Source organism: Pneumocystis carinii, assembly GCF_001477545.1.
Source record: "Pneumocystis carinii B80 chromosome Unknown supercont1.4, whole genome shotgun sequence".
NCBI classification, from domain to species: domain Eukaryota; kingdom Fungi; phylum Ascomycota; class Pneumocystomycetes; order Pneumocystales; family Pneumocystaceae; genus Pneumocystis; species Pneumocystis carinii.
The window spans coordinates 236577-257481 of NW_017264716.1; the positions used below are offsets into that span (position 1 = coordinate 236577).

At 29.3% G+C, this 20905-nt stretch overlaps 10 protein-coding genes across 10 annotated transcripts; 4 read left to right on the forward strand and 6 right to left on the reverse strand.

Annotated features, from left to right (window-relative positions):
• The first annotated feature begins 97 nt into the window (after positions 1-97).
• On the forward strand, positions 98-1092 carry T552_00971 (hypothetical protein). The gene is made up of 5 exons (XM_018369566.1): positions 98-193; positions 237-276; positions 329-714; positions 764-944; positions 987-1092. The coding sequence occupies exons 1-5, from the start codon at positions 144-146 to the stop codon at positions 1044-1046; spliced, it is 717 nt and encodes a 238-aa protein (XP_018226751.1). The 5' UTR covers positions 98-143; the 3' UTR covers positions 1047-1092.
• Positions 1093-1370: 278 nt separating this feature from the next.
• T552_00972 (hypothetical protein) lies at positions 1371-2033 on the reverse strand. Its single transcript, XM_018369567.1, has 6 exons — positions 1984-2033; positions 1873-1926; positions 1741-1828; positions 1633-1691; positions 1503-1586; positions 1371-1455 (listed from the first exon to the last, which is right to left on the reverse strand). Exons 1-6 carry the CDS (start codon positions 1986-1988, stop codon positions 1416-1418), a joined length of 330 nt encoding a protein of 109 aa, XP_018226752.1. The 5' UTR covers positions 1989-2033; the 3' UTR covers positions 1371-1415.
• Positions 2034-2170: 137 nt separating this feature from the next.
• Positions 2171-6116, forward strand: T552_00973 (hypothetical protein). The gene is made up of 9 exons (XM_018369568.1): positions 2171-2679; positions 2726-2818; positions 2868-2990; positions 3032-4573; positions 4616-4837; positions 4884-5146; positions 5194-5858; positions 5905-5980; positions 6023-6116. The coding sequence occupies exons 1-9, from the start codon at positions 2214-2216 to the stop codon at positions 6068-6070; spliced, it is 3498 nt and encodes a 1165-aa protein (XP_018226753.1). The 5' UTR covers positions 2171-2213; the 3' UTR covers positions 6071-6116.
• Positions 6117-6144: 28 nt separating this feature from the next.
• T552_00974 (hypothetical protein) lies at positions 6145-9280 on the reverse strand. Its single transcript, XM_018369569.1, has 9 exons — positions 8345-9280; positions 8131-8285; positions 7426-8077; positions 7299-7380; positions 7164-7254; positions 6949-7113; positions 6526-6907; positions 6348-6482; positions 6145-6303 (listed from the first exon to the last, which is right to left on the reverse strand). The coding sequence occupies exons 1-9, from the start codon at positions 9232-9234 to the stop codon at positions 6192-6194; spliced, it is 2664 nt and encodes an 887-aa protein (XP_018226754.1). The 5' UTR covers positions 9235-9280; the 3' UTR covers positions 6145-6191.
• Positions 9281-9538: 258 nt separating this feature from the next.
• Positions 9539-11072, reverse strand: T552_00975 (hypothetical protein). The gene is made up of 4 exons (XM_018369570.1): positions 10669-11072; positions 10385-10628; positions 10139-10343; positions 9539-10097 (listed from the first exon to the last, which is right to left on the reverse strand). The coding sequence occupies exons 1-4, from the start codon at positions 11053-11055 to the stop codon at positions 9581-9583; spliced, it is 1353 nt and encodes a 450-aa protein (XP_018226755.1). The 5' UTR covers positions 11056-11072; the 3' UTR covers positions 9539-9580.
• A 22-nt stretch (positions 11073-11094) lies between these two features.
• On the forward strand, positions 11095-12119 carry T552_00976 (hypothetical protein). Its single transcript, XM_018369571.1, has 6 exons — positions 11095-11339; positions 11388-11429; positions 11476-11564; positions 11615-11825; positions 11869-11976; positions 12019-12119. The coding sequence occupies exons 1-6, from the start codon at positions 11141-11143 to the stop codon at positions 12075-12077; spliced, it is 708 nt and encodes a 235-aa protein (XP_018226756.1). The 5' UTR covers positions 11095-11140; the 3' UTR covers positions 12078-12119.
• Positions 12120-12174: 55 nt separating this feature from the next.
• On the reverse strand, positions 12175-13083 carry T552_00977 (hypothetical protein). Its single transcript, XM_018369572.1, has 7 exons — positions 12833-13083; positions 12746-12788; positions 12591-12697; positions 12418-12547; positions 12313-12369; positions 12251-12268; positions 12175-12199 (listed from the first exon to the last, which is right to left on the reverse strand). Exons 1-7 carry the CDS (start codon positions 13035-13037, stop codon positions 12178-12180), a joined length of 582 nt encoding a protein of 193 aa, XP_018226757.1. The 5' UTR covers positions 13038-13083; the 3' UTR covers positions 12175-12177.
• A 52-nt stretch (positions 13084-13135) lies between these two features.
• Positions 13136-13874, forward strand: T552_00978 (thymidylate kinase; the record flags this gene model as incomplete). Its single annotated transcript, XM_018369573.1, has 3 exons — positions 13136-13383; positions 13433-13520; positions 13563-13874. The coding sequence occupies 3 exons, from the start codon at positions 13136-13138 to the stop codon at positions 13872-13874; spliced, it is 648 nt and encodes a 215-aa protein (XP_018226758.1).
• T552_00979 (hypothetical protein) lies at positions 13874-14856 on the reverse strand. Its single transcript, XM_018369574.1, has 4 exons — positions 14795-14856; positions 14503-14742; positions 14137-14459; positions 13874-14082 (listed from the first exon to the last, which is right to left on the reverse strand). Exons 1-4 carry the CDS (start codon positions 14810-14812, stop codon positions 13920-13922), a joined length of 744 nt encoding a protein of 247 aa, XP_018226759.1. The 5' UTR covers positions 14813-14856; the 3' UTR covers positions 13874-13919.
• Positions 14857-15714: 858 nt separating this feature from the next.
• Positions 15715-20890, reverse strand: T552_00980 (hypothetical protein). Its single transcript, XM_018369575.1, has 9 exons — positions 20554-20890; positions 20301-20501; positions 19861-20254; positions 19734-19816; positions 18858-19688; positions 18645-18814; positions 17019-18602; positions 16254-16976; positions 15715-16209 (listed from the first exon to the last, which is right to left on the reverse strand). The coding sequence occupies exons 1-9, from the start codon at positions 20842-20844 to the stop codon at positions 15759-15761; spliced, it is 4728 nt and encodes a 1575-aa protein (XP_018226760.1). The 5' UTR covers positions 20845-20890; the 3' UTR covers positions 15715-15758.
• Positions 20891-20905: the final 15 nt, after the last annotated feature.

The following is a 20905-nucleotide window of genomic DNA, read 5'->3' on the forward strand; positions in this document are numbered from 1 at the left end:
TAAACATGATTTTCCTTTGTTTCTTAAATATTTCAATATTTCTAAGCTAAACCCTCAGAAATAAAGGCCTTATTAAGCCTTATCGAAAATATTTAAATATATAACCAAGATTTTATTAGAATCTTAATTTTCTTAAGAAAATAATGACTGGAAGTTATGATAGAGCAATCTCAGTATTTAGTCCAGATGGACGGTATTTTGAGTCTTTTTTTTAGAAAAAAAACTAATAAATATAGACTATTACAAGTAGAATATGGACAAGAAGCAGTTAAAAAGGTTTTAAAGAGAATATTTAATATCTAAAATAAAGCTCTGATGAAATTTTAAGGGTGCAACATGTGTTGCAGTTAAAGGAAAAGATTCAGTTGTTTTAGGAGTTGAAAAAAAGACAGCTTTAAAACTTCAAGATACACGAACAGCAAAAAAAATAGGAATTATTGATCACCATGTATTCGTTGCATTTGCAGGATTGAATGCAGATGCTCGTGTTCTTTTAGATAAAGCAAGAGTAGAAGCACAGAGTCATCGTCTTACGATTGAGGATCCGGTGACGGTTGAATATATAACAAAATATATTGCGGGTGTAAAACAAAAATATACACAATCAGGAGGAGTAAGACCATTTGGAGTTTCTACATTAGTTGTAGGATTTGATCCGAATGATGTAGTTCCAAGGCTTTATCAGACAGAACCAGCAGGAATATATACATCATGGTAAATAGGATATAAAATTATGTAAATGAAGCTTATATTATTAAAAAAGGAAAGCAAATTCTATTGGAAAGTCTAGTAAAATAGTACGAGAATTCTTAGAAAAGAATTATAAAGAAAACATGGATCGAAATGAAACGATTAAATTAGCAGTTAAAAGTTTATTAGAAGTGATCCAAACAGGTGCAAAAAATATAGAAATAGCAGTGATGTCATCTGGAAAAAAAATTGAAGTAAGTTAAATATTTAAATAATGTTAACATTTAATAATATAGTTTTTAACTTTTGATGAGATTGATGCCATAATTAAAGAAATTTCAGCCGAAAAAGAATAAGAATTCGGCTATAAAAAACATATTAATGAAAAAAAAACATTTCAAAGCAATAAAATACTATAAAGATATAAATATATGTAATAAATTTATAAATATATATAATAAATTTATAAATATATATAGTAATTCATAAATATCTATAATAATTTACAAATATATACAATAATTCATAAATATATACAATAAATTCATAAATATCTACAATAATTCATAAAATCTACAATAATTCATAAAATCTACAATAATTCATAAATACATATAATAAATTTATAATATCAATACTTCTTTTTCCATTTCCTTACCATTTTCTTGCCATATATCCCAAATTTAACATAATTTAATAAATATTTTTATTAGAAAAAAATACATCTATTTAGATATATGATGTTGACGATAATCTTTAATCACTCTAAAACTAATTATTACCTTATTTTAATCTTAATAAAATAAAACTACCTATTATCCTTACGAATATCTTCTGTTTCTATAGTTAATGCCAGTTTTGGTGTAATTGCATCAATTAAAAAATGATTATCACAACTAATACTATAAATTTTCATCTTTTTAAACTTTAAAAAACCCATACTGGGGACAATATTCATCAGATTCATCTTCAAAATTCATAATATTCTTCCTAAACGCCTTCTACCCCATTTTCAATCATTTTTTTAAAATACTATATATATATATCTACTTTACACTTTTTACATATAAATGTCATTTCGTCTGATCTCAATAAAACATGATCCGACACTTCAAAATGACATTCTGAACAATCAAACCTTATCATTTATTCTTATCTTTCTTCTTTTTCTCTTAACTTTACCATTTCCTACAACATACTGCTCGAATAGAGACTTGTGCGTTCAATATATGTTTACTAAAAATACATAATTTTATCAACTAAAACTACTCTTTCTATTAATCATATTCATACCACATCTAATAATCATATATTTCTTATATATTTTTATACTTTTCTATATCCCTCTAAACCACTATAACTAGAAAACGTGCACGTTATTCGCCCTACTCCTGACCACCATCTTTTATGAAATTTAAAAAAAGGGCAAATAGACAAGTAAAATGGGATTTTTTATAAGAATAAAGGCGAAATTAGAATAGAGGAAGGTCTATATATATGGAAAGCTTTTTTTTTGGGAGAAAATGGGCATAATAGAAGAGGAGAAAAGAGTTTCTAGATTGAAGGAGAAATTTGAAAGACTTGCAATAGAACAGAGATGCAGCGAGTCATACGGACCGTCAGGAGGACGAGAGAGATATGTGAAGACGATGCCAGCATATTATCGTTCGTATGAAAGAACTATAGAATCACCAGGAGAAAAAATGAAATACGAAAGATCGTATATAAAAGTATCAAATAAAGATAAAAGATCAGAGATTAGATCGTCATCATATTTTAAAAGTTCATTAAAAAATCCCTATCATATTGAAAATATATTTGATGATGAGAATGATATTACGATACCAGAAATAAATGAAGAATCAATGAATGCAGATAGATCACCTAGTAATGCAGCGATAAAGTCATTTAATGATACGGCGTCATATCATAGTGATATTTTTAGGGAAGATCGATATATGGATAGTTCAAGATATAAAAACGATACCAGTAATAAGAAGGCGAAAATTATATTGATGATTATTAAGTTTAATAGATAATGAATTAGATATTACAACACGATCGTGTTCACCTAGTATACCTGTTAAAATACAATGTAAAAGACAGAAAGAATATCATAATGATCCATGTATGTTTTTTTTATAAATATGGAATGATTCAGATTAATAATTGAATAGACTTTGATGATTTCGCAGTTGAACATAACGAATCATTTTTATCCTCTAAAATTGATGATTATATATTTGAAAATCAAAACATACTACCAGACATGACTAGTTCACCATTTGATGATCCAATTAGTAAAACCAATATATTTTTTTAAAAAGTTAAATTATTTTAGATTCCAGCTTTGATAATATTTCTATAAAAAAACCATTGCTTTCTCATGAATACACGGATCCTATGATTGATGATTTTTTTCACGATGATAATATGTCAAGTATTGCAGCATCTGAATTTTCTGAAGAAACATCTAGCAAAGCATCAAAACATGATAAATATATAGATATTAATAATATAGAAATACCCAATAAACCGAGCATGAGTCAATCAAAACTATCGAAATCAATTTCACCTTCTAGAAATGCACCTTCTATTCCACCAAAACCAAATAATATTTCGAAAGCTCAAACTAATAAGCCTTTTAATTTTACGGAAAAACCTTTAAAACCTAAAAAAGACTTTATTGATAGACACAATTTATTTCAAGGGCATCTGAAATCATATAGTATGTCAACTAGATTACCAGGAGGGGAATCCTTTTCATATCCACCTACAAATTTTCATTATTCTTCAGTATCCTTAACTTCAACTGTAATTAATGAAACAAAATCCGATATAGAGGAAAAGACTGTTAAATGTCCTGAAAATCAGCCTACAACAGATTATCCTGATTCATCACAAACAAACCGTCGACGACCAATATTTAAAAATGGTCCTTTAGAAATCCGTGGTCGTTCTGAAATAAAGTATTTTCTTGTTTCTGGAGATTATTTATGTTCTTGTGGCACAATTATAAAAGTATGGAACATTAAAACTGGCGAGCATATATGGTCATTGCCGTGCAATGATATGAAAATAACTAGCATGTCTTTTGTACCCTGTCGAAATGTAGATGAGGAGGGAACTAGAATATGGCTAGGAACAAAAGATGGGCATATTTTAGAAATCAATATATTTTATCAAGGTTTTGTTGATAAACGATTTGGCATCCATTCTCATCCGATTATATTCATGTTAAGATGTGGATATGAATTATGGACTCTTGACGACAGTGGAAAATTATTAATTTGGTCTGATGATACGCATAAAAATGGCTTACATCTTCAAAGTACCCCTCGTGCATATAAAGTCGTAGCCAAAGCATCTTTCTGTTTTGTTGTAAAAAACCAACTTTGGTTAGGGGTTTCTAGGTCGGTATATGTATATAATCCTTTGGCATATGTAAATAAACTTCCATTTATCACAACTAATCGACCAATCGTACCACATTTACCTGTGGGAGAAATTTCATGTGGCACCTTCCTTAGAGACCAACCAGATTTAGTTTATTTAGGACATCAGGACGGAAAAATTTCTGTTTATTCCATATCTTCTCTTACTTGCTTGGATGTTATTAATGTTAGTCTTTATAATATTGTATCTTTAATAGGCGTTGGTAATTATTTATGGGCAGCATTTAAAACAGGAATGATTTATGTATATGATCTTCAATCTAAACCTAGAAAAGTAATGAAAGGATGGTGGGCACATAAATTTCCAATATTAAAATTGCAATTAGATACAACAAGTATTTGGAAAGTTAAAAGGTGTCAAGTAGTATCTTTGGCCTCTGATAATATTATTAGAATATGGGATGGTTTATTAATGGAAGATTGGCTAGGTATTAATAAATTTTTAAATATAATACATTTTAATAATTTAGAAAATGAAATGCATAGACGAGATGAAGAATTTTGTAAATTTCGAGATATAAACATTACTGTTTGTACATGGAATGCTGGCGCTTCAAAACCCAACGACTTAAATTCTTCAACTGATGATTTTTCTTTTTTTGAAAAAGTTCTGAAATCTCCAAACCCTCCTGAGATAATAGTCTTTGGTTTCCAAGAACTCGTTGATTTAGAAAATAAACGTCTAACTGCAAGTATGTTTTTTAAAAATCATTTAATTTATATTGAATTTTATTCTAGAACATTTAATGAAATTTAATAAAAAAAAGGATCCTAAACAATTGCAAGAACATATGTCTTGTCAATATAGTGCATGGAAAGATCGATTAAGTAATGAAATAGTAACTTATTTGCATTCTGAATTTCAGTATTCTCTTCTTCATTCTGAAAACTTGGTTGGGTTATTTACTTGCATTTTTACTAAGACATCAATAAAACCAAATATTAAAAAGCTGAACAGTGTTCAAGTAAAAACTGGTCTAGGGGGATTGCATGGAAATAAAGTGCGTTTTTTTAACTATATAAATTGTTTTGAACTTATAAAATCTAGGGGGCGCTTGTTGTACGTTTTATACTTGATGATACATCTTTATGTTTTATTAATTGCCATCTTGCTGCAGGAAAATCTCAAGTGGTAGATAGAAATAACCATTTGGCTACTATCCTAGAATCATCAGACTTCCCTCCAGAGCTGGATAATTCTAAGAGAGCAGATTTATTTGTTGGAGGAGGAGATGGATCAATGATTTTGGATCATGAAATTTGTATATTAAATGGAGATCTAAATTATCGTATAGATATGCGTCGTGACACTATTTTAGAGCATATTCGCAACAAAGATTATCAATCGCTTTTTGAAAAAGATCAGCTTATTTTACAAAGAAAAAAAAATCCAGGATTTCGACTACGTCTTTTTAGCGAAGCAGAAATCAATTTTCCTCCAACTTACAAGTATGATATAGGAACGGATGAATATGATACAAGTGAAAAAAAAAGGTCACCAGCTTGGTGTGATCGTATTTTTTATAGAGGAGACAGTAGAATGAAATGCACCAGTTATCGTCAATTAAATGTACGAATTTCAGATCACCGTCCTGTAGTAGCAACATTTTCAATAAAAGTAAAAACAATAGATCCTGTCAAAAAAAAAGATATCTGGAAAATAGTCGCAACCGACTGGATGAACATTGCTCAAAAATTTAGGGAATTAGCAAAGTAATACTTATGTCCAGCATATTTTATCTTTTTTAACATATCATAGACTTGATTATTTGGTTTCTGAATGTGGCTTTGAAGAGGAATTAGCATCTAAAATATTAAATAATCATAATGGAGAGGTTATAAATTTTAAAATTCGAATAAAATATTAATTTAAATAGGTTCCTAATGCCTTGACTGAACTTTTAAATAGTACTTGTAAATCATAAAAATAATCTTTAATAATCATACATTTCATTTCTTACAAAATATAATAAATTGAACACTTTTGAGAATGCCAAAACATTGTTAATAATAAATTTCTGAATATTAATGTTTATAATTACAAATTTATTTCTTTATATTCCCAGTTTCTATATTTTCATTTACTTCTTTGTCTTCTCTTAATTTTCTTCTTCTTTTGCTTTCATATTCATGCCAATCTCCTTTCATATTGCCTAGCCTAAACTATGTTTAAAAACTAAATTAAACATTAAGTGTAATTACCCTAAGGGAGGCATCGGTTTAGGTTCTTCTTGAGTAAAAAAAGTATGTTTTAATGCATCAGTAGCAGTTGGTCGTTTTGATGGATCTAGTGCTAATATATTAGAAAGAAGACTTAAAGCCGCAGGAGACAAAATTCTATAATAAATAAGAACAAGAAAAAAGCAATATGAATTATTACGATGAATAACGATCATAAAACTTTCCTATTTTTTTTTCAGATGGTTTAAGCAGTTCGAACCATGGCAATTGGTCTACACTAGGCCAATTTTCATGTGTTGGCGTTCCCATCATATCATAAATAAGCTCAAGTTGATGAATTTCATCATGTCCTGGAAACAATGGCTTTCTTGTAAACAATTCAATCATTATACATCCTGCGCTCCATATATCAACGGCAGGTCCATATGCCGTAGCACCCAAAAGAAGTTCTGGAGGTCGAAACCAAAGAGTAATTACTCTATTAGTATAATCCGCTGTATCACGCTTTTTATGGTAATAACGAGCCAATCCGAAATCTGCTAACTTTAATTGCCCAAAATTATCAAGAAGAATATTTGATCCTAATATATTAATTTTAGATGATTATAAAATATGATTATACCTTTAATATCACGATGTAATACTCCACGATGATGAAGATATTCTAATCCATCTAACATTTGTTTACAAAGATGTTTTGCATGCGAAGGCTCAAATCGAAAGTTAGGATTTGATAACACACCAGATAAATCATGATCCATATACTCGAAAACCATATATACAGTACCTAAAAATACAATTAAGATAATTAAACATTAAAAAAAAGAAAAAGCTAACTTTTTTCTACCATCATTTCTAAAAGACAAACAACATTAGGATGTTTTAACGATTGCAATAATTTGATTTCTCTCATAGCAGTAATAGGAAACTAGATAAAAATTAGCTAAAAAAAAAAAAAAATAAATATATTACCCCATTTTTTTCATATTCCATTCTAATTTTCTTTAAAGCAACCAATTCATTAGTTATTCTATTACGAGCTTTATAAACTTTTCTATTAAAGATTAAAATATTAGTAAAAAATAAGAAATAAAAGTACCCATATGTTCCTTCACCGACTTGACCAATCCTTTCATATACAAATCCCTCTTTAGAATCCATCATAGTTATCTTTGCTATTGGCATTTTAATAGATACATTTTTCTGAGTCTGAGAATCCTCAGAATGCCGATGAATATTATTATTATTAGAATAATTTATATTATTTTCCGGGTCTCTTATTGGAATATTTTCAGATGATTTTCTGGATTTTTTCATCAATGAGGAATCAAGATTTTCATTATTTTTCAATGCATCATAAAAATCAAATGATCTTTTTGATAACTTAAATTCGTTCTGTGCATTTTCCATAATTAAGCTAGTTTTGGATTCTTGAATTTTGTTAGGAGGATATGATGTTTCATTTAAATCAGTAGTATTGTCTAGATAAACCCTAGATGTTGATAATGTATTTTTCGTATTTGATAGCTTAAATGATATTATAGGAGTCATAGAATGTTTAGTATTTCCAGAAAAAGAAGGACCAATAGTATCATCTTGTTTTTTAGCAACATCTTTCTTAAGATCCATAATTTTCAAAGGAGTTTTATTAAACAATTCGTCTGTATCATGCAATTTCTTATGACTTTTTTGAACAGATTGAGTATAATTGCTGCTATTTTCAGTATCATATCGATAATCAGAATTTTTATCTTATATTTATTAGCTATAATAATAATAATAATAATAATAGAAAAATATGAACCACTTATATCCTTATATTTATGTGTATTCGCTGTTGCATAACTACTTTCAGTATATGAATCAGGACTTTCATATAAAATATTTGTCTCTTTATTATTTTCATTAAGTTTATTAGAAAATGATGACCTATGACGTGGGCTTCGACTATTAGAATATCTAATATTTAAATCATTTATATGCATAATATAAACAACAGTTTCAATATTAATAATTACCTATATCTTGAATCTTTTAAATCATTAGCATGTCTATGTTTTTCATGTGAATAGGCCGTGTAAGATATGCGGGCCGTATCGGTGTTATCCTTATGATAAGATGCAGATAAATTATTCTTATAATTTTCTTTAGATGCAAATCTAGAATTATAATGATTAGTTTCATGATTAGACTTGTATGAAGAATGATTATATGATGATGATGATGATGATGCTGAAAATGATAACGAATGTTGATGACCCTTTTCATTGATATGATTAGACGTTTTCTGATATTCCGTGTTCCTATCTTCCAATGATGGTAAAAAATGATTCTTATGTTTATGATAAAAATGTCGATTCTTATAATATTCAGGTGAATAATTAGTTTCTTTCTTCATTGATACATGTTTCGGCGATTTACTATATCTTTCCAAGGAATTGGACCTTGAACGTGATAAATCATCAATATATCGTCTTTCACTAACATTTATAGATACGGGTGAACGCGAATTAAACCTTTTATCACATATCCCAAATGGTGATATTCCTCTTGATCTATTTTCACATGGACTTCGTCTTTCATACATTTTTTCTCTTCTTTTTTCTATACATGTTTTATCATGTATATTCATCGAACGCATCTTTCTACTGCTTTTTTTCGAATATTCTTTATAGAATGGTGATACTGAACGTTTCCTAGTCCTTCTAATTCCCATTTCTATGTCTTTTCTCTCTTTTATCCCCTCTTTTTCATAAAAATAATGTTTACATAATGTCTCCTGTTGAACCGCTTTTTTAACCCTGAAACCTTCCATTTTAGAAAAAATTTCGCCATAACGTCCTTCTCTCCTGCGTCTTCTATATTCTTCTTCATCGTATCCTGTCTTTCCCATACTTTTATCCTGCATATATTTCACTCGCTTAATCAAATAAATATCTCAATCTCTATAGCAATTCTTTCAACAAAATGCCCATATAATTATATCAAAATAGACCTAAAAAAATCCTCTATTTAAATATCAATTAATATCTGCTGATTAACTCCTGTCATTAGACATTTAACAGCTTTTATCATAATCAGGAATATTTTGTCGTCCGATCGAAGGCTGAGGAGATTGGAGAGAAAAGACGGTATAAGATAAAGGCCGAGAGAGGAATGAATAAAAATACAAGAAGAATGAGGATAAATGGGATGAATGAGAAGGATAGAAAGAGAGAATAAGATCAGTATGAATTTTAGAGGAAGAAGAGGATTTATTGAAATGAAGAGAGATTAGGTAAGTTAGGTGATAAATCTAAAGATAAGGAGGAGAAACCAAGAGACCAAATGCCAATGAGAGTATATAAATCCATTTTAAGTCCTCTATAGAAACCATTTAAGCCATAGGGACCGGAATCTTCTTCGTATAAAATGCACCAAATAGTACCAGAAATGCCGATATATCTTCCAGGTTTAATAAGAGAATGTTTAAGATCAGATAGATGAAGTTGTGCTCTACGGAGAATTGTTTCCAAAGGTAATTTTATGAAAAGATGAGACAAAGAAGAAAGAAGTGAAATGAGATTATAGATAAAAGGTGTTTCGTAAGAATCTATAACAAGTCCAGATCGATTAAAAAATATAGAAATGAAGTAAGAAAAAGCATTAGGTAAAGTAGCGTAGAATAAAGTTGGTAAAACAAGCATAGATGGACAGATTAAAAATGAAAAAAAAGGTTCTGAAGAAAGATGTTGTTGATGAGATTTTAGATACTTTGGAGTTAATATGATACTAAATTAAATTAAGAAAATAAAATAAGAAAAAATAATTACCGTGTTCTAGCAGTATCAATTGGTGCTAAAAGCAAAGAAGTAAAAGCAGATGATGCTAAAGATATAAAAGATGAACTTAACAAATTATCAAAATCAATACTTTGTGAAATAAACGTTGGAAATGAAAAAAATGACGATAAAAATGATGAAATCCATGATTCTGTAATAGAAAATAAAACATTATAAACAAATGAAATATTTTGAGCTTAATTCGTCAATTATTTTCATACTTTCTTCTATCTTTACCTTTCCATAGACTAAAAAATCCCTCTTTTTTCCATAAACTAGATATCGTCGCTATTATACCACAGTTTTGAACATTAATTTGCCACGGAAAATATATTTCATGATTATCCGGTGATGTTAAAACATATCCTTCACGATCAACAATACTTCTTTTAGATGAATATGATATATCAGGTGATAATACATGTGAATTCGGTTCACAAAAATACGGCGGATCGGATTCATTTGACATTATAGAATCACTCTATCCAAGTCAAAAAAAATCCCTATATTCCAATTCATACATCCTCCTCCTCCTCCCCCTCTTCTTCTTCTTCATTTCCTTCTCTAATCTTCTCATTAAAAAACTTCCTTCCTTCTATATCACTTTGTAGCCCTCGTTTAACATGATATTGACATTGTAGAAGCATTTTTGCTATTTCAAACGGCTGAACCATAAATATACTCAAATATCTTGATACTGTCTCTAATAACAATGCTTTTAATAACTTTTTATTATCTTCCTGATTAAAATAATTCAGGTATTCAAACTTAGTCCATTTCTTTGATGTCGTATCTGAAACATTCCGTTTTATTCCTTGTCCTATATCATATGAATACTCTGATGGTATATAATATGGTCTATTGGGGTTGATTTCCTGCTCAAAAACCCCAAAATTGCTGGATTTCATCTTAGTTTTTTTTATGTCGTCATGACTGGACGATAAGCTTATATATTTATCAGAAGTATGGGTTTTATGGAGGTGAAAAAAGAAGATGAAAATACAGGAGAAACAGGATAAACGAAAAGTAAATGATAATGAAGAGTATTTGGTGAAAAAGAAGAATAAAAAAAGAGTGAAAATTGGAGGAGAAATAGAAAAAGAAGAGATAAAAAAAAAAATAAGAAAAAAAAAGGAAGAAATAGAGGAAATAGAAGAAGATAATGAAAGAAATGTTTCAGAAGGAAGTGAGGGTTGTTTTTGAAGTTTTTTTTTGGGTTAATAAAGGACTAATTATGAAGAAGTTGAAGAGGAGGATAAAAATGTAAAAAAAGAAGAGAATAGTAAGGGAATGAATGAATTAATATGTATAATATTAAGAAGAAAAAGAAGAAGAAGAGGATAAGGAAGATATGGTTGATTTTGGAGAAGCAATGTCAAGAATTGTGTCATCAGATGTGAAAAGTATTTATAAGGAAGTAAGAGAATTATGAAGGAAAAAAGAGGAATGAAACTGATGAAATAAAAGGATCCTATTTTGAGTAGTTGTATAATGGAGATTTCAAAAAAAATTGAGGAAAAAAATGTAGAAAACAAGGCAAAAATGTTAATTTCAATGGAAAAAAAGAAAGAACAAGAAAAAGGAAGAATTAAGGATATTATTCCATTAAATAATGATGAAGAAGTGTCTAAAATTTTAAATTATGAAAAATTTTTGCGAAAAACAGCACAAAAAGCAGGTAAAAATGAAAAAAAAGGAAGAAAATCCAACTAATTATCAAGTAATTAATTTATTTAATGCTATAGGAGAGGCACAAGCCAAGGCTAAAAAAGTATCTAAAGATTTAAAAAAAAAAGGACTTACTAATACAATAAAAAGAGAAAAGGAAGGTAAGAATATATAATATATATAATAAAATGCTAAATATATAGTTGCAAAAATGTCAAAACAAAATTTTTTCGATCTTATTAAGAATCCAAAGAAAATATAATATTGCGAAAAAAGAATTTGTATCTCAATTCATTCATGACAATTTATTATATTATATGGTTGAATTGTAGTTATCTATCGTGTAGTCATATATCGATATACTATTTTTTAAACTGTATATTTCTAATAATATTAATGATATTTCCCAAAGAAACAACGTAAATCTCTGTTTACCTAGTTTCAGAAGGGATTCTATAATTATTAATAAAATATTAAAACATTATTTAATTTCTTACATAAAAGTAATACCATCTAAACTTTTATCCATAATTATTTGACAACCCAATCTCGATCTATCAAAGAAATAAACATCTTTCATATATAAAAACTCTTTTTAATACGTTTCAGTTAATCCAAAAGCCAAATCAAGCATATCTAACTCTTTTTCCGATTGTTCCTCCATTTTACTATAGTATTTAGGATCGACAATAACATGACATGTAGAACATGCTATTGATCCTTCACATGCGCCTATAAACCCTTTAAAATTATACCTTAATAAGAACAAATGGACCCTCCAGATCAATATTATGTTCATGTGCAATATCTAAAACGGTGCTACCCTCAGAAACTTTCAGCGTCTTCCTCTCACCCTGTGGTGTAATAAACGTGCATTCTACTCTTAATACTGAATTAAAACCCTTCATCTTCACCAAAATAAACTCATACTTTTCTCTAGAAATTGATGACGTAAATTTTCGATAAAAAAGGGCTGTAAAGAGTAAAAAAAACTGGAAAAAAAGGCTCTTCTAAAACCTCCAGTCATATTCTGCTCATTTCTATGCTCAAATCCCAATATAAACTCATATTTAAGGCTATTTTTACGCCTTTTCAGATTTTTCTCAAAATAAATACTTCTTTTAAGGACTGGTGCAAAATTACCCGGATAAAAACGATAGAGACTCATAGAGAACCCATAAGATGACGGAAAATGTCTTTTTACTGTCAAAAATTGGGCCATTTTTCATCTTTTTTAAGTACATCAATTATTATGACGTTAACATATGGGACCTTCGACGTCAGAAAATAGAGGCCTATAAGAAGCTGAGGAAGAGGCCAATGGCAGAAGTATCAGGAAAAAGAGGAGCTTTTATTCTTATAGAGGGCCTTGATCATAGTGGAAAAACGACACAATGTGAGCTTCTTGCAGAGGAATTGCTTATAAAAAAAGTGCCAGTGAAAATCCAAAAATTCCCAAATAGAAGCACAGAAATTGGGAAAATCATTGATTTATACCTACGAGGAGATTTAGAGCTTGAAGAGCATGCGGTACATCTTTTATTTTCAGCAAATCGTTGGGAAATGAGGTATTTAAAGGGAAAACAAGGGAAAAATATATTTCTTCCAATTAAATAGTGAAAAAATACGCAATGATCTTAAAAATGGAATTACGGTTATTGTTGACCGATATATTTATTCAGGGATTGCTTTTTCAGCGGCAAAAGTAGCAGAAAATTTGGATAAGTTAAGTGTTAAAGAGAAGTAGGGTTTAAATATAGAATGGTGTGAAGAGGCAGATAAAGGATTACCTCTACCAGACGGAGTAATTTACCTAGATATTTGTGAAGAGAAAGCGTCTTTACGACATAATTATGGTGTAGAACGGATGGAAACTGGTACGATACAAAAAAGTGTTCGATCAGTATTTAGAAATATGTATGAAAAGAATAAGAATACGAATTGTCCATGGTATTGGGTGGATGCATCGAATTCTATTATAGAAGTAAAGCTAAATACATGGAATGCAGCACAAGATATCATAAATAATTTATCGGACGATATTAAAGAATTCAGCTAAAATTAATTATATTTAAAGATTTATTTATATAGAAAATACAGATTTCTAATTGTCAATGACTTTATGTTTAGTTGTATTTGTTTTTTCGTAAAGGCGAGAATTTTTATCAGACGAATAATGGTTATATATATCTACGAAAGAATCTTTATGTCCTTTATACTCTAAAACGGTATCCAATGGAAGATTAAGGATTTGTTTTATAAGGTCTCTGGATAAAATTGGTCAAATATGTATAAATATGTATAAATATGATAAATCATACCGAATTTTCAAACTAACTCTTCCATTATCAGAACTTTTATTCCATACACTTATAAGGTCCTCAGAATTTCTAATACTAAGAACTATACCACATAATTCATCACCAACATTCCAGAACTGATCACCAACAATCGCTAATACTAATTGTTCCCAGTAACGAACAACTATACCTTTACGAAGACGAAGGGTCCACTTTCCACCATCTTGATTAGCTGGATCTTCAAATATTGGCCTGATTCCTTCTTTAAATAAATGTAAATCTGAAATAACTGGAAGTGTATCAGGACGTTTAAGGTAAACATAGATCGACCAAAATTCTTCAACCTTATACATTCAAAATTAAGAAAACTACTTAAAAGAAACATACTGATGAGAATGTTATCAGCTTTTTCAGTGATGATTCATAATCTTTTATTCTACTTCCAAACGCACGATTCATATACCAAAAAGTAAATGAATATTTCAACATATGTACCGGTGATTGTGTATAAATACTGCTTTGTATATTACGATTCTGGCATGCATCTGATTTTTTAAACTGGGATGTTTTTAAAATTGGTGATTCATTAGATGGTGTTATATTAGATGATGTCAGAGAAAAAAAATACTACATAAATACTTTTAGAAATATTCAAATAAAAAAAAAGGGTATATTATACGTCTGATTCTTGGGACATATTAATTAACTATTTTTATATTATATTATGTTTTGAAAGGACTTTTTATTCAACTTTTTTTTTAAAAAAAAATGAGATATTTTTCCAGGAAATCTTATTATATTTTAATCTGTTATTAGGTATGTTTCTATTGACTTCTTTTAACTTGTATGTTTTTAATTTATATAGTTTTTGTTAGTAGAATTTTCGAAGGCTTTTGAAAATTTTAAAAAAATGTTAATATTTTTTTAGAAAAATCAATAAGCAAAAAACAAAAGGTAGTCCAAGCCTTAACATTTTTAAAACCGTTGCTTAAGTCAGAATAATATGTAAAATATTATGAAGTTCATTAAGAACTATGGCTGGTGACGACCTGAGAAATGTTATATTTATTTCAAAAAATCACATTTATATGGCTAGAATGAACCCTTATAATCTATAAAATAGGTATTATTTTAATATAAGAATATTTATGTATAGTTGGCCATGATGAAAAAATCTGGTAACTGGAAATATTTATTTAAAAACAAGTGTTACAGATACAAATAAATATAAATATATATAATAGAAACACTGTGTTAAATATGTCATGATTTAGGCAAAGTCAGAGCCATAAATATTTCTATATTTTTTAAATAAATAAATAAATATATATATTAATATAAATTATTTAGGGTGAAAATAATCTATAAAAGAATAGATTTTATTTATATTAAGATAGCCAAAGTGTTATAGAAGAATATAAGATAGATTATTATGTAATATAGAATTAATGATATTAAGAAATATAGAAAAAATGTTAATATTTATAAATGGTAATAACTAAAAAAAATCTTAAATATCCTATAGATTTAGATGTCTAAATAACCAAAGATGTACCCTTAATATAATTGAAATTTGTATCCCAAAATAAATGATTTAGTAAAAAATTTAATAAAAGTTAATAAAAAAGATTTTTAAAAATAGATTATGATGCATTAAAATATTTGTCAGCAAAATTGCTATCTTCATCCATCAAATTTGCAGAATATTCTTGATGCCCAGTTGCTTGATGACCTTGAATACCTTGTGCTAAATCTACTAAAGCATATAATAATTCTCGATCTGTTTGTGATGACTGAACAGAATTTTCAATATCACTATCATTTCGAATATTTCCCATGAAAGTTTTATCAGAAAGCCCTTGATTTGCAAAAGCTTCAAAAATATTTGAAATATTATTTGTTGAAGAAATTGACTGAGAAGTATAATCCCCAATAGAATGATTGACTTTTATATCTTGATGGTAGAAAGATCTATGATAATGATATGTATTAGATGAATGAATTTCATTAAGACTGGATGATAATGTATTATCATTATTATAATTATTAATATGAAACAAATATGGTTGATTTCTTCGTTTACAACAATTTGGACTACAAAAAATTAAAATAAAACATAAAAAACGAATAATAATTACCATAAGTATTGATTCAAAGTTTGAGAAATAGCCTCATTTAGGCCAACACATGAATGATGAAACCAATTTCCACAATCAAAACAATAAATTTTAGGTGAATCATTTGGTATCCATGGTCTCCTACAAATGCATATCAAAGGAATAGGCGATGGACTAACGTTTTTTTTCGTATTAGATGACTGTGATACATTCAATGTTTTAGACTTTTTAGAAGTTACAGGAGTAAATTTTTCTGATGATTCTGAACTAGGATCCAATCCAAGTGCAATTAACTCTCTTTGTCTTTTCGTAGGTCGTGGTTTTCTTGTAGATTTAGATATTTCAATAGCCTGAGGAGGTATAGGAGCAATTGGAACAAGTTCATGAAGTTTAGCTTTGAAAAAATTCGTTTCTTCAGCAAAAAGAAGTTCAGAACCTTCCATTTTTCTCAAATAGAACCTCATAATAGGTACTTCTGCTGATGTTAAACCAAGAGGAGAATATATATAAGGACGAATATGATTTCTAAACGCTACACCAGTATCTACTATCTCTTTTAATTTATCCAATTCTGAAGGTATAAATGGCAAAAATAATGCATCCGAAAGGAGTTGTTGCATATCTTCAAGCTTAGGGCGGTTTGATAATCTAGGAATTTCTACACGATAATCACAAATAGGACATGTCCACTTATCATCATCACGCAATTTTTTCCTAGATACTTTTAAGCAACGACCATGATACCTATAAATATTAAAAATATAGTGATTAAAAGTGAGAATATACCATTCATGACATATTTCGCATTCTACCATTAACCCAGACTCTGGTTGTCTACATAAACAAAAAAGATCATGATGTGGAATCTGATTAGAAGAAATTCCATATCCGTCAGCTTTATTAATAACTAAAGAAGTAGAAGGATCAGGACTCTGCTCTCTCGATGAAGGTTCAACAACAAGAGCACGAGGTTTATCCTCCAAAGAAAGACATAAACTGTTTCTTTTAACAACGTATTCCATATGTTGTCCTAAAGTCTCTAAAGGTGCATTAGCTTTTCCAAATAATCTCTTTCCTCGACGAATCCATTCATGTAATTTTTGCTGTTCCTTTTGAAGGAAAGATACTCCTTCTGGAGGATTCGGGAGAGTATTAACAATGTCCATAATTTTTTTCAATTCAGTAGCAGTTGGTCTTTGCCAAAAATCAGGATTTAATATGCGTTGTTGAATATTTTGAACAGAGTTGTGAACTTCATGTATTTTATTTATAATAGAATTAACTTTAGCAAGAATCCCTTGAGATATAGACAAACTAGATGCTTGGTCTACTAATCTTATTAGTTCATCCATAGGTATTGTCTCTCTTTCCATAAGACTAATAGCATGTGCTTCCCATGCTTCTCCATTTTCTTTTCTTATTTTAAGTTTCAAAAAATATGGATTATTTTCCGGAATCTTAATTTCCCTTCCTTCTGAAATCAAATCATTTACTTCTTTTAATGAAATATATTTATTCTCAGCATCACGAACAGTCTCTATCCATAATAACTGTTTATAATATTGTTCGAATTGCTCAATCTCTGGAATATCAACATTAAAACTTTTTCCTAATTCTATAATTTTCAAACATTGCTCAGATGATACTGTAGCCTGAGAAATGACATCCCTTGCATGATTCTGAAAAGATGCTATAGCATCTGCTTTCTCTTGTAACATTTGTATCTCGGGAGTATCAAAGGGAAGGCTTTCTGCTTCCTTTAATAGACTTTCCAAATACTTTGGATTTCTAAAAATTTTATCACGCTCTTCCAATTCTGCAATTTTGCCTTTTCTCCAAACTTTTTCATTCTTACGCCGATTTTGTTGCTTTCGTGTTATAAAATTATTTGCATTTTCAACCCATTCATTTACTCTTGTTACAAAACTTCTAAGAGACGATACTTCTTCAATAGGATATTGTATTTTTTCGACTTCAGAAAGAAGTGAACGCATAAGTTTAAGAGAAGGCCGTTCATTTTCTGACATAGCTTTATAAAATTTTTTAGTCCACATAACAGGAAGATTACTACGTTCACTAATCTTTTCTGCAATTTCATTTAAGTGTTCATCGCTATACCTAAGTCTAAGTATACGAGTATTTTTTTCACAAGCACATAGTTCCAAATAATGATCTGCACATACAATTTCCGGTGTACAATTACATTTAATTTGAGAAAGATATGTATAAGATTTACATATTTTACATTGATATTGGTCTTCATGTATATCTGTTTCATCCAATTCCTCAGTAAGATCAGTAATCTCTTCTCTTAAAAATTTCCGAGATTTCAATTCACGATCTTTCATCTCATTTATTATATCATTTAACCTATTATAATAAATCTAGTTTAAAAGATAAGAAAATTCATACCACATGGAAGTTTTAATTCCATTTTCATGAAAAGAAATAGTTAAAAGTAATTCATCATGTGAAAACACTGGAATTTTCCTGAATTCTTTGTATCTTTTTACTGATTCTAAACTATATCCTTCATTCATCCAATTGGGAATAGCAAAATTAACCGCTTCATTAAAATTAAACTCAATAAATTAGTTTATGTAAATATTCTAAGTTAAAACTTACTCCATGATTAAAACCTGCATGATATGCTTGTGGAAAAGTTACAACAAATTGATTTGCATGCTGATCTACAGCATAAACTCTAACCCCCTCATCTACTAACTTCGCAGGGCTAATCATAGTTACAAGCTGAAATAACAAATCCGGCTGTTGTTCAAAAAGTTCTGGTATAGTATTCCTCATAATTTGTTCGAATAAATCTGCATCACTACTTGGTATACCATACCATGTTTTCGTTTCTCCAAGATGCTGATAATTAATAGAATAAGTATAATGATCTTCATTATGCCAACAAAATGCAGAAAAACACATTCCAACATAAAGCCATGGTGTAGTCATACCACTGATATTCGTTTTAATATGTCTTAATAAAGAATCAGGAGACAAAGGTAAGATATTTAAATTCCATGGGTCCGATGAATATGAATCCAAGGGATTTTTTTCTAATGTAGGAAAACCTGATCCATGTGTAGTAGAATGAATATCAGCACCATATTCAACCTCTGTTGTTACATTTACATTTCCAACCAATTTCCAAAATTCTTCTTCTACATCTGCCTCTGTAGGGCAATTTTGCTTTTTATTAAACTGTTTTTTAGAAAAATATTTTTTTTTAAAAGAATTAGCCTTCTCCTGAAACTGTTTAAGGGAATATGTGCTTCCATCTTCAAATCCAAAATCGCTTGTCCCTAAAAAACATACATCACAATACCATTCACGTTCAGGTATTTGTGTTAATGAATATTCCAGACATTGTATATGATATCTAACACCACATCCATCACATAATAACATAGAAGAATGATCTAATCCTTTATGACATCCTTCACAAACCTTATATTTCATTAGAAAATAATAAATTCATCTAAAAAAAAATACCTCTTCAACTTTATTTGAAATACCCGCTTCCATTGAACCATTGCTTGATAATCTTTCATTGTTTTTTGATATTCCATTTACATCTATTTTATATATTAAAAACTTCATATTTAATTTCATAATATACCTTTTCGAAGATATCTAGTACTTCGACTCTCGCTTTTTTCTTTATTAGCATTATTACTCAATATATTACTATCCTCATGCATCCCCTCTTCCTTCATATTTGTTTCTTTCGCATTTTTCACCTTATTATTTAAATTATTTGCTAAATCATTTTTATACACTTTGGTTAACGAAAAATTATTCGATAAAACAGACATGGTTTTCTCATTTTGCTCCTTTCCCTGATTACGATACCCTCTCGACACATTCCTAATCTTCTCCGAATATACATCATATGGAAGAATATATTTTTGATAGATCGTCCTTAATGACGCTACTGCATTCGAAAAATGTCTCCCATCATTCGTATATCCAAACTCACGTCCTATCTCCTCCCATCTCCTCCTCTCATACGCCTATATAATCCCTTATTTCCCCCCTCTTTATACATTTTTTTCTTACCTTATGATATCCTCCTCTGCTTTCTACCGCTCTTTTCAACCTATAAAGATCTATAGGTTGTCTATCAATCGTAGGCAACACTTTTATCGGCGATCCACGCTGCTTATGAAACTTAAACAGCCTGTCAAGATAACTAACATTCGCTCTAAACCCTCCTTCCATTGAATTCAACACCTGTTTTCTCGTGCGAAATAAAAACGTCTACATACAATATTAACCCCCAAAAAAACACTCTAAACGCTCCAATAATAACCTCCGAGTCTATAGAAAACGTTGGCTTCCATGTCTTCGGCGGAATAATCTTAATAATCCCATATTTCTTTCCCTCCGTTGATATACTTTCAATATACTTTAATGGTTTCTTAAACTCCTCCTCCGTAGGAAAAAACGTCGGGGCAACATGGAGGCCCATAGGACGTGGATATCTGGGTATTTCAGGCCCTTCATAGTTCATTTCTACAGTAGACAAATCGATCGGCTCCATTTTAACTTTTCTATACAGACATGGCAGATTTTGATCCGGTTTTAAAGGACTATAAGTCATTTTTTACGGAGAACAAAGATATTTGATCAGTTTTGCGTTATTTCTTGAAGAAATGGCGTAT

What these genes read in the sequence shown, in the direction of transcription:
- T552_00971 (XM_018369566.1), top strand. Translation starts at nt 144, where the DNA reads ATGACTGGAAGTTATGATAGAGCAATCTCAGTATTTAGTCCAGATGGA. An exon ending in GCAGGAATATATACATCATG is followed by an intron (nt 715 to 763) that starts GTAAATAGGATA and finishes TTATTAAAAAAG; the next exon opens with GAAAGCAAATTCTATTGGAA. An exon ending in CATCTGGAAAAAAAATTGAA is followed by an intron (nt 945 to 986) that starts GTAAGTTAAATA and finishes TTAATAATATAG; the next exon opens with TTTTTAACTTTTGATGAGAT.
- T552_00972 (XM_018369567.1), bottom strand. An exon ending in TCTGATGAATATTGTCCCCA is followed by an intron (nt 1,587 to 1,632) that starts GTATGGGTTTTT and finishes TTATAGTATTAG; the next exon opens with TTGTGATAATCATTTTTTAA. An exon ending in GATATTCGTAAGGATAATAG is followed by an intron (nt 1,456 to 1,502) that starts GTAGTTTTATTT and finishes AATTAGTTTTAG; the next exon opens with AGTGATTAAAGATTATCGTC.
- T552_00973 (XM_018369568.1), top strand. Translation starts at nt 2,214, where the DNA reads ATGGGCATAATAGAAGAGGAGAAAAGAGTTTCTAGATTGAAGGAGAAA. An exon ending in ACCATTTGATGATCCAATTA is followed by an intron (nt 2,991 to 3,031) that starts GTAAAACCAATA and finishes AAATTATTTTAG; the next exon opens with ATTCCAGCTTTGATAATATT. An exon ending in GGGGATTGCATGGAAATAAA is followed by an intron (nt 5,147 to 5,193) that starts GTGCGTTTTTTT and finishes TATAAAATCTAG; the next exon opens with GGGGCGCTTGTTGTACGTTT.
- T552_00974 (XM_018369569.1), bottom strand. Translation starts at nt 9,234, where the DNA reads ATGCAGGATAAAAGTATGGGAAAGACAGGATACGATGAAGAAGAATAT. An exon ending in TAAATATAAGGATATAAGTG is followed by an intron (nt 8,078 to 8,130) that starts GTTCATATTTTT and finishes AATAAATATAAG; the next exon opens with ATAAAAATTCTGATTATCGA. An exon ending in AAACCGATGCCTCCCTTAGG is followed by an intron (nt 6,304 to 6,347) that starts GTAATTACACTT and finishes AACATAGTTTAG; the next exon opens with GCTAGGCAATATGAAAGGAG.
- T552_00975 (XM_018369570.1), bottom strand. Translation starts at nt 11,055, where the DNA reads ATGAAATCCAGCAATTTTGGGGTTTTTGAGCAGGAAATCAACCCCAAT. An exon ending in AGGGGGAGGAGGAGGAGGAT is followed by an intron (nt 10,629 to 10,668) that starts GTATGAATTGGA and finishes TGACTTGGATAG; the next exon opens with AGTGATTCTATAATGTCAAA. An exon ending in ATTGATACTGCTAGAACACG is followed by an intron (nt 10,098 to 10,138) that starts GTAATTATTTTT and finishes AATTTAATTTAG; the next exon opens with TATCATATTAACTCCAAAGT.
- T552_00976 (XM_018369571.1), top strand. Translation starts at nt 11,141, where the DNA reads ATGAAAATACAGGAGAAACAGGATAAACGAAAAGTAAATGATAATGAA. An exon ending in AAAAACAGCACAAAAAGCAG is followed by an intron (nt 11,826 to 11,868) that starts GTAAAAATGAAA and finishes CTAATTATCAAG; the next exon opens with TAATTAATTTATTTAATGCT. An exon ending in AATAAAAAGAGAAAAGGAAG is followed by an intron (nt 11,977 to 12,018) that starts GTAAGAATATAT and finishes CTAAATATATAG; the next exon opens with TTGCAAAAATGTCAAAACAA.
- T552_00977 (XM_018369572.1), bottom strand. Translation starts at nt 13,037, where the DNA reads ATGGCCCAATTTTTGACAGTAAAAAGACATTTTCCGTCATCTTATGGG. An exon ending in TCATCAATTTCTAGAGAAAA is followed by an intron (nt 12,698 to 12,745) that starts GTATGAGTTTAT and finishes TTCAGTATTAAG; the next exon opens with AGTAGAATGCACGTTTATTA. An exon ending in GCTTTTGGATTAACTGAAAC is followed by an intron (nt 12,370 to 12,417) that starts GTATTAAAAAGA and finishes TTTCTTTGATAG; the next exon opens with ATCGAGATTGGGTTGTCAAA.
- T552_00979 (XM_018369574.1), bottom strand. An exon ending in AGCTGATAACATTCTCATCA is followed by an intron (nt 14,460 to 14,502) that starts GTATGTTTCTTT and finishes TGAATGTATAAG; the next exon opens with GTTGAAGAATTTTGGTCGAT. An exon ending in AGAGTTAGTTTGAAAATTCG is followed by an intron (nt 14,083 to 14,136) that starts GTATGATTTATC and finishes AATTTTATCCAG; the next exon opens with AGACCTTATAAAACAAATCC.
- T552_00980 (XM_018369575.1), bottom strand. Translation starts at nt 20,844, where the DNA reads ATGACTTATAGTCCTTTAAAACCGGATCAAAATCTGCCATGTCTGTAT. An exon ending in CGTTTTCTATAGACTCGGAG is followed by an intron (nt 20,502 to 20,553) that starts GTTATTATTGGA and finishes TATTGTATGTAG; the next exon opens with ACGTTTTTATTTCGCACGAG. An exon ending in GCAGAGGAGGATATCATAAG is followed by an intron (nt 20,255 to 20,300) that starts GTAAGAAAAAAA and finishes GGGATTATATAG; the next exon opens with GCGTATGAGAGGAGGAGATG.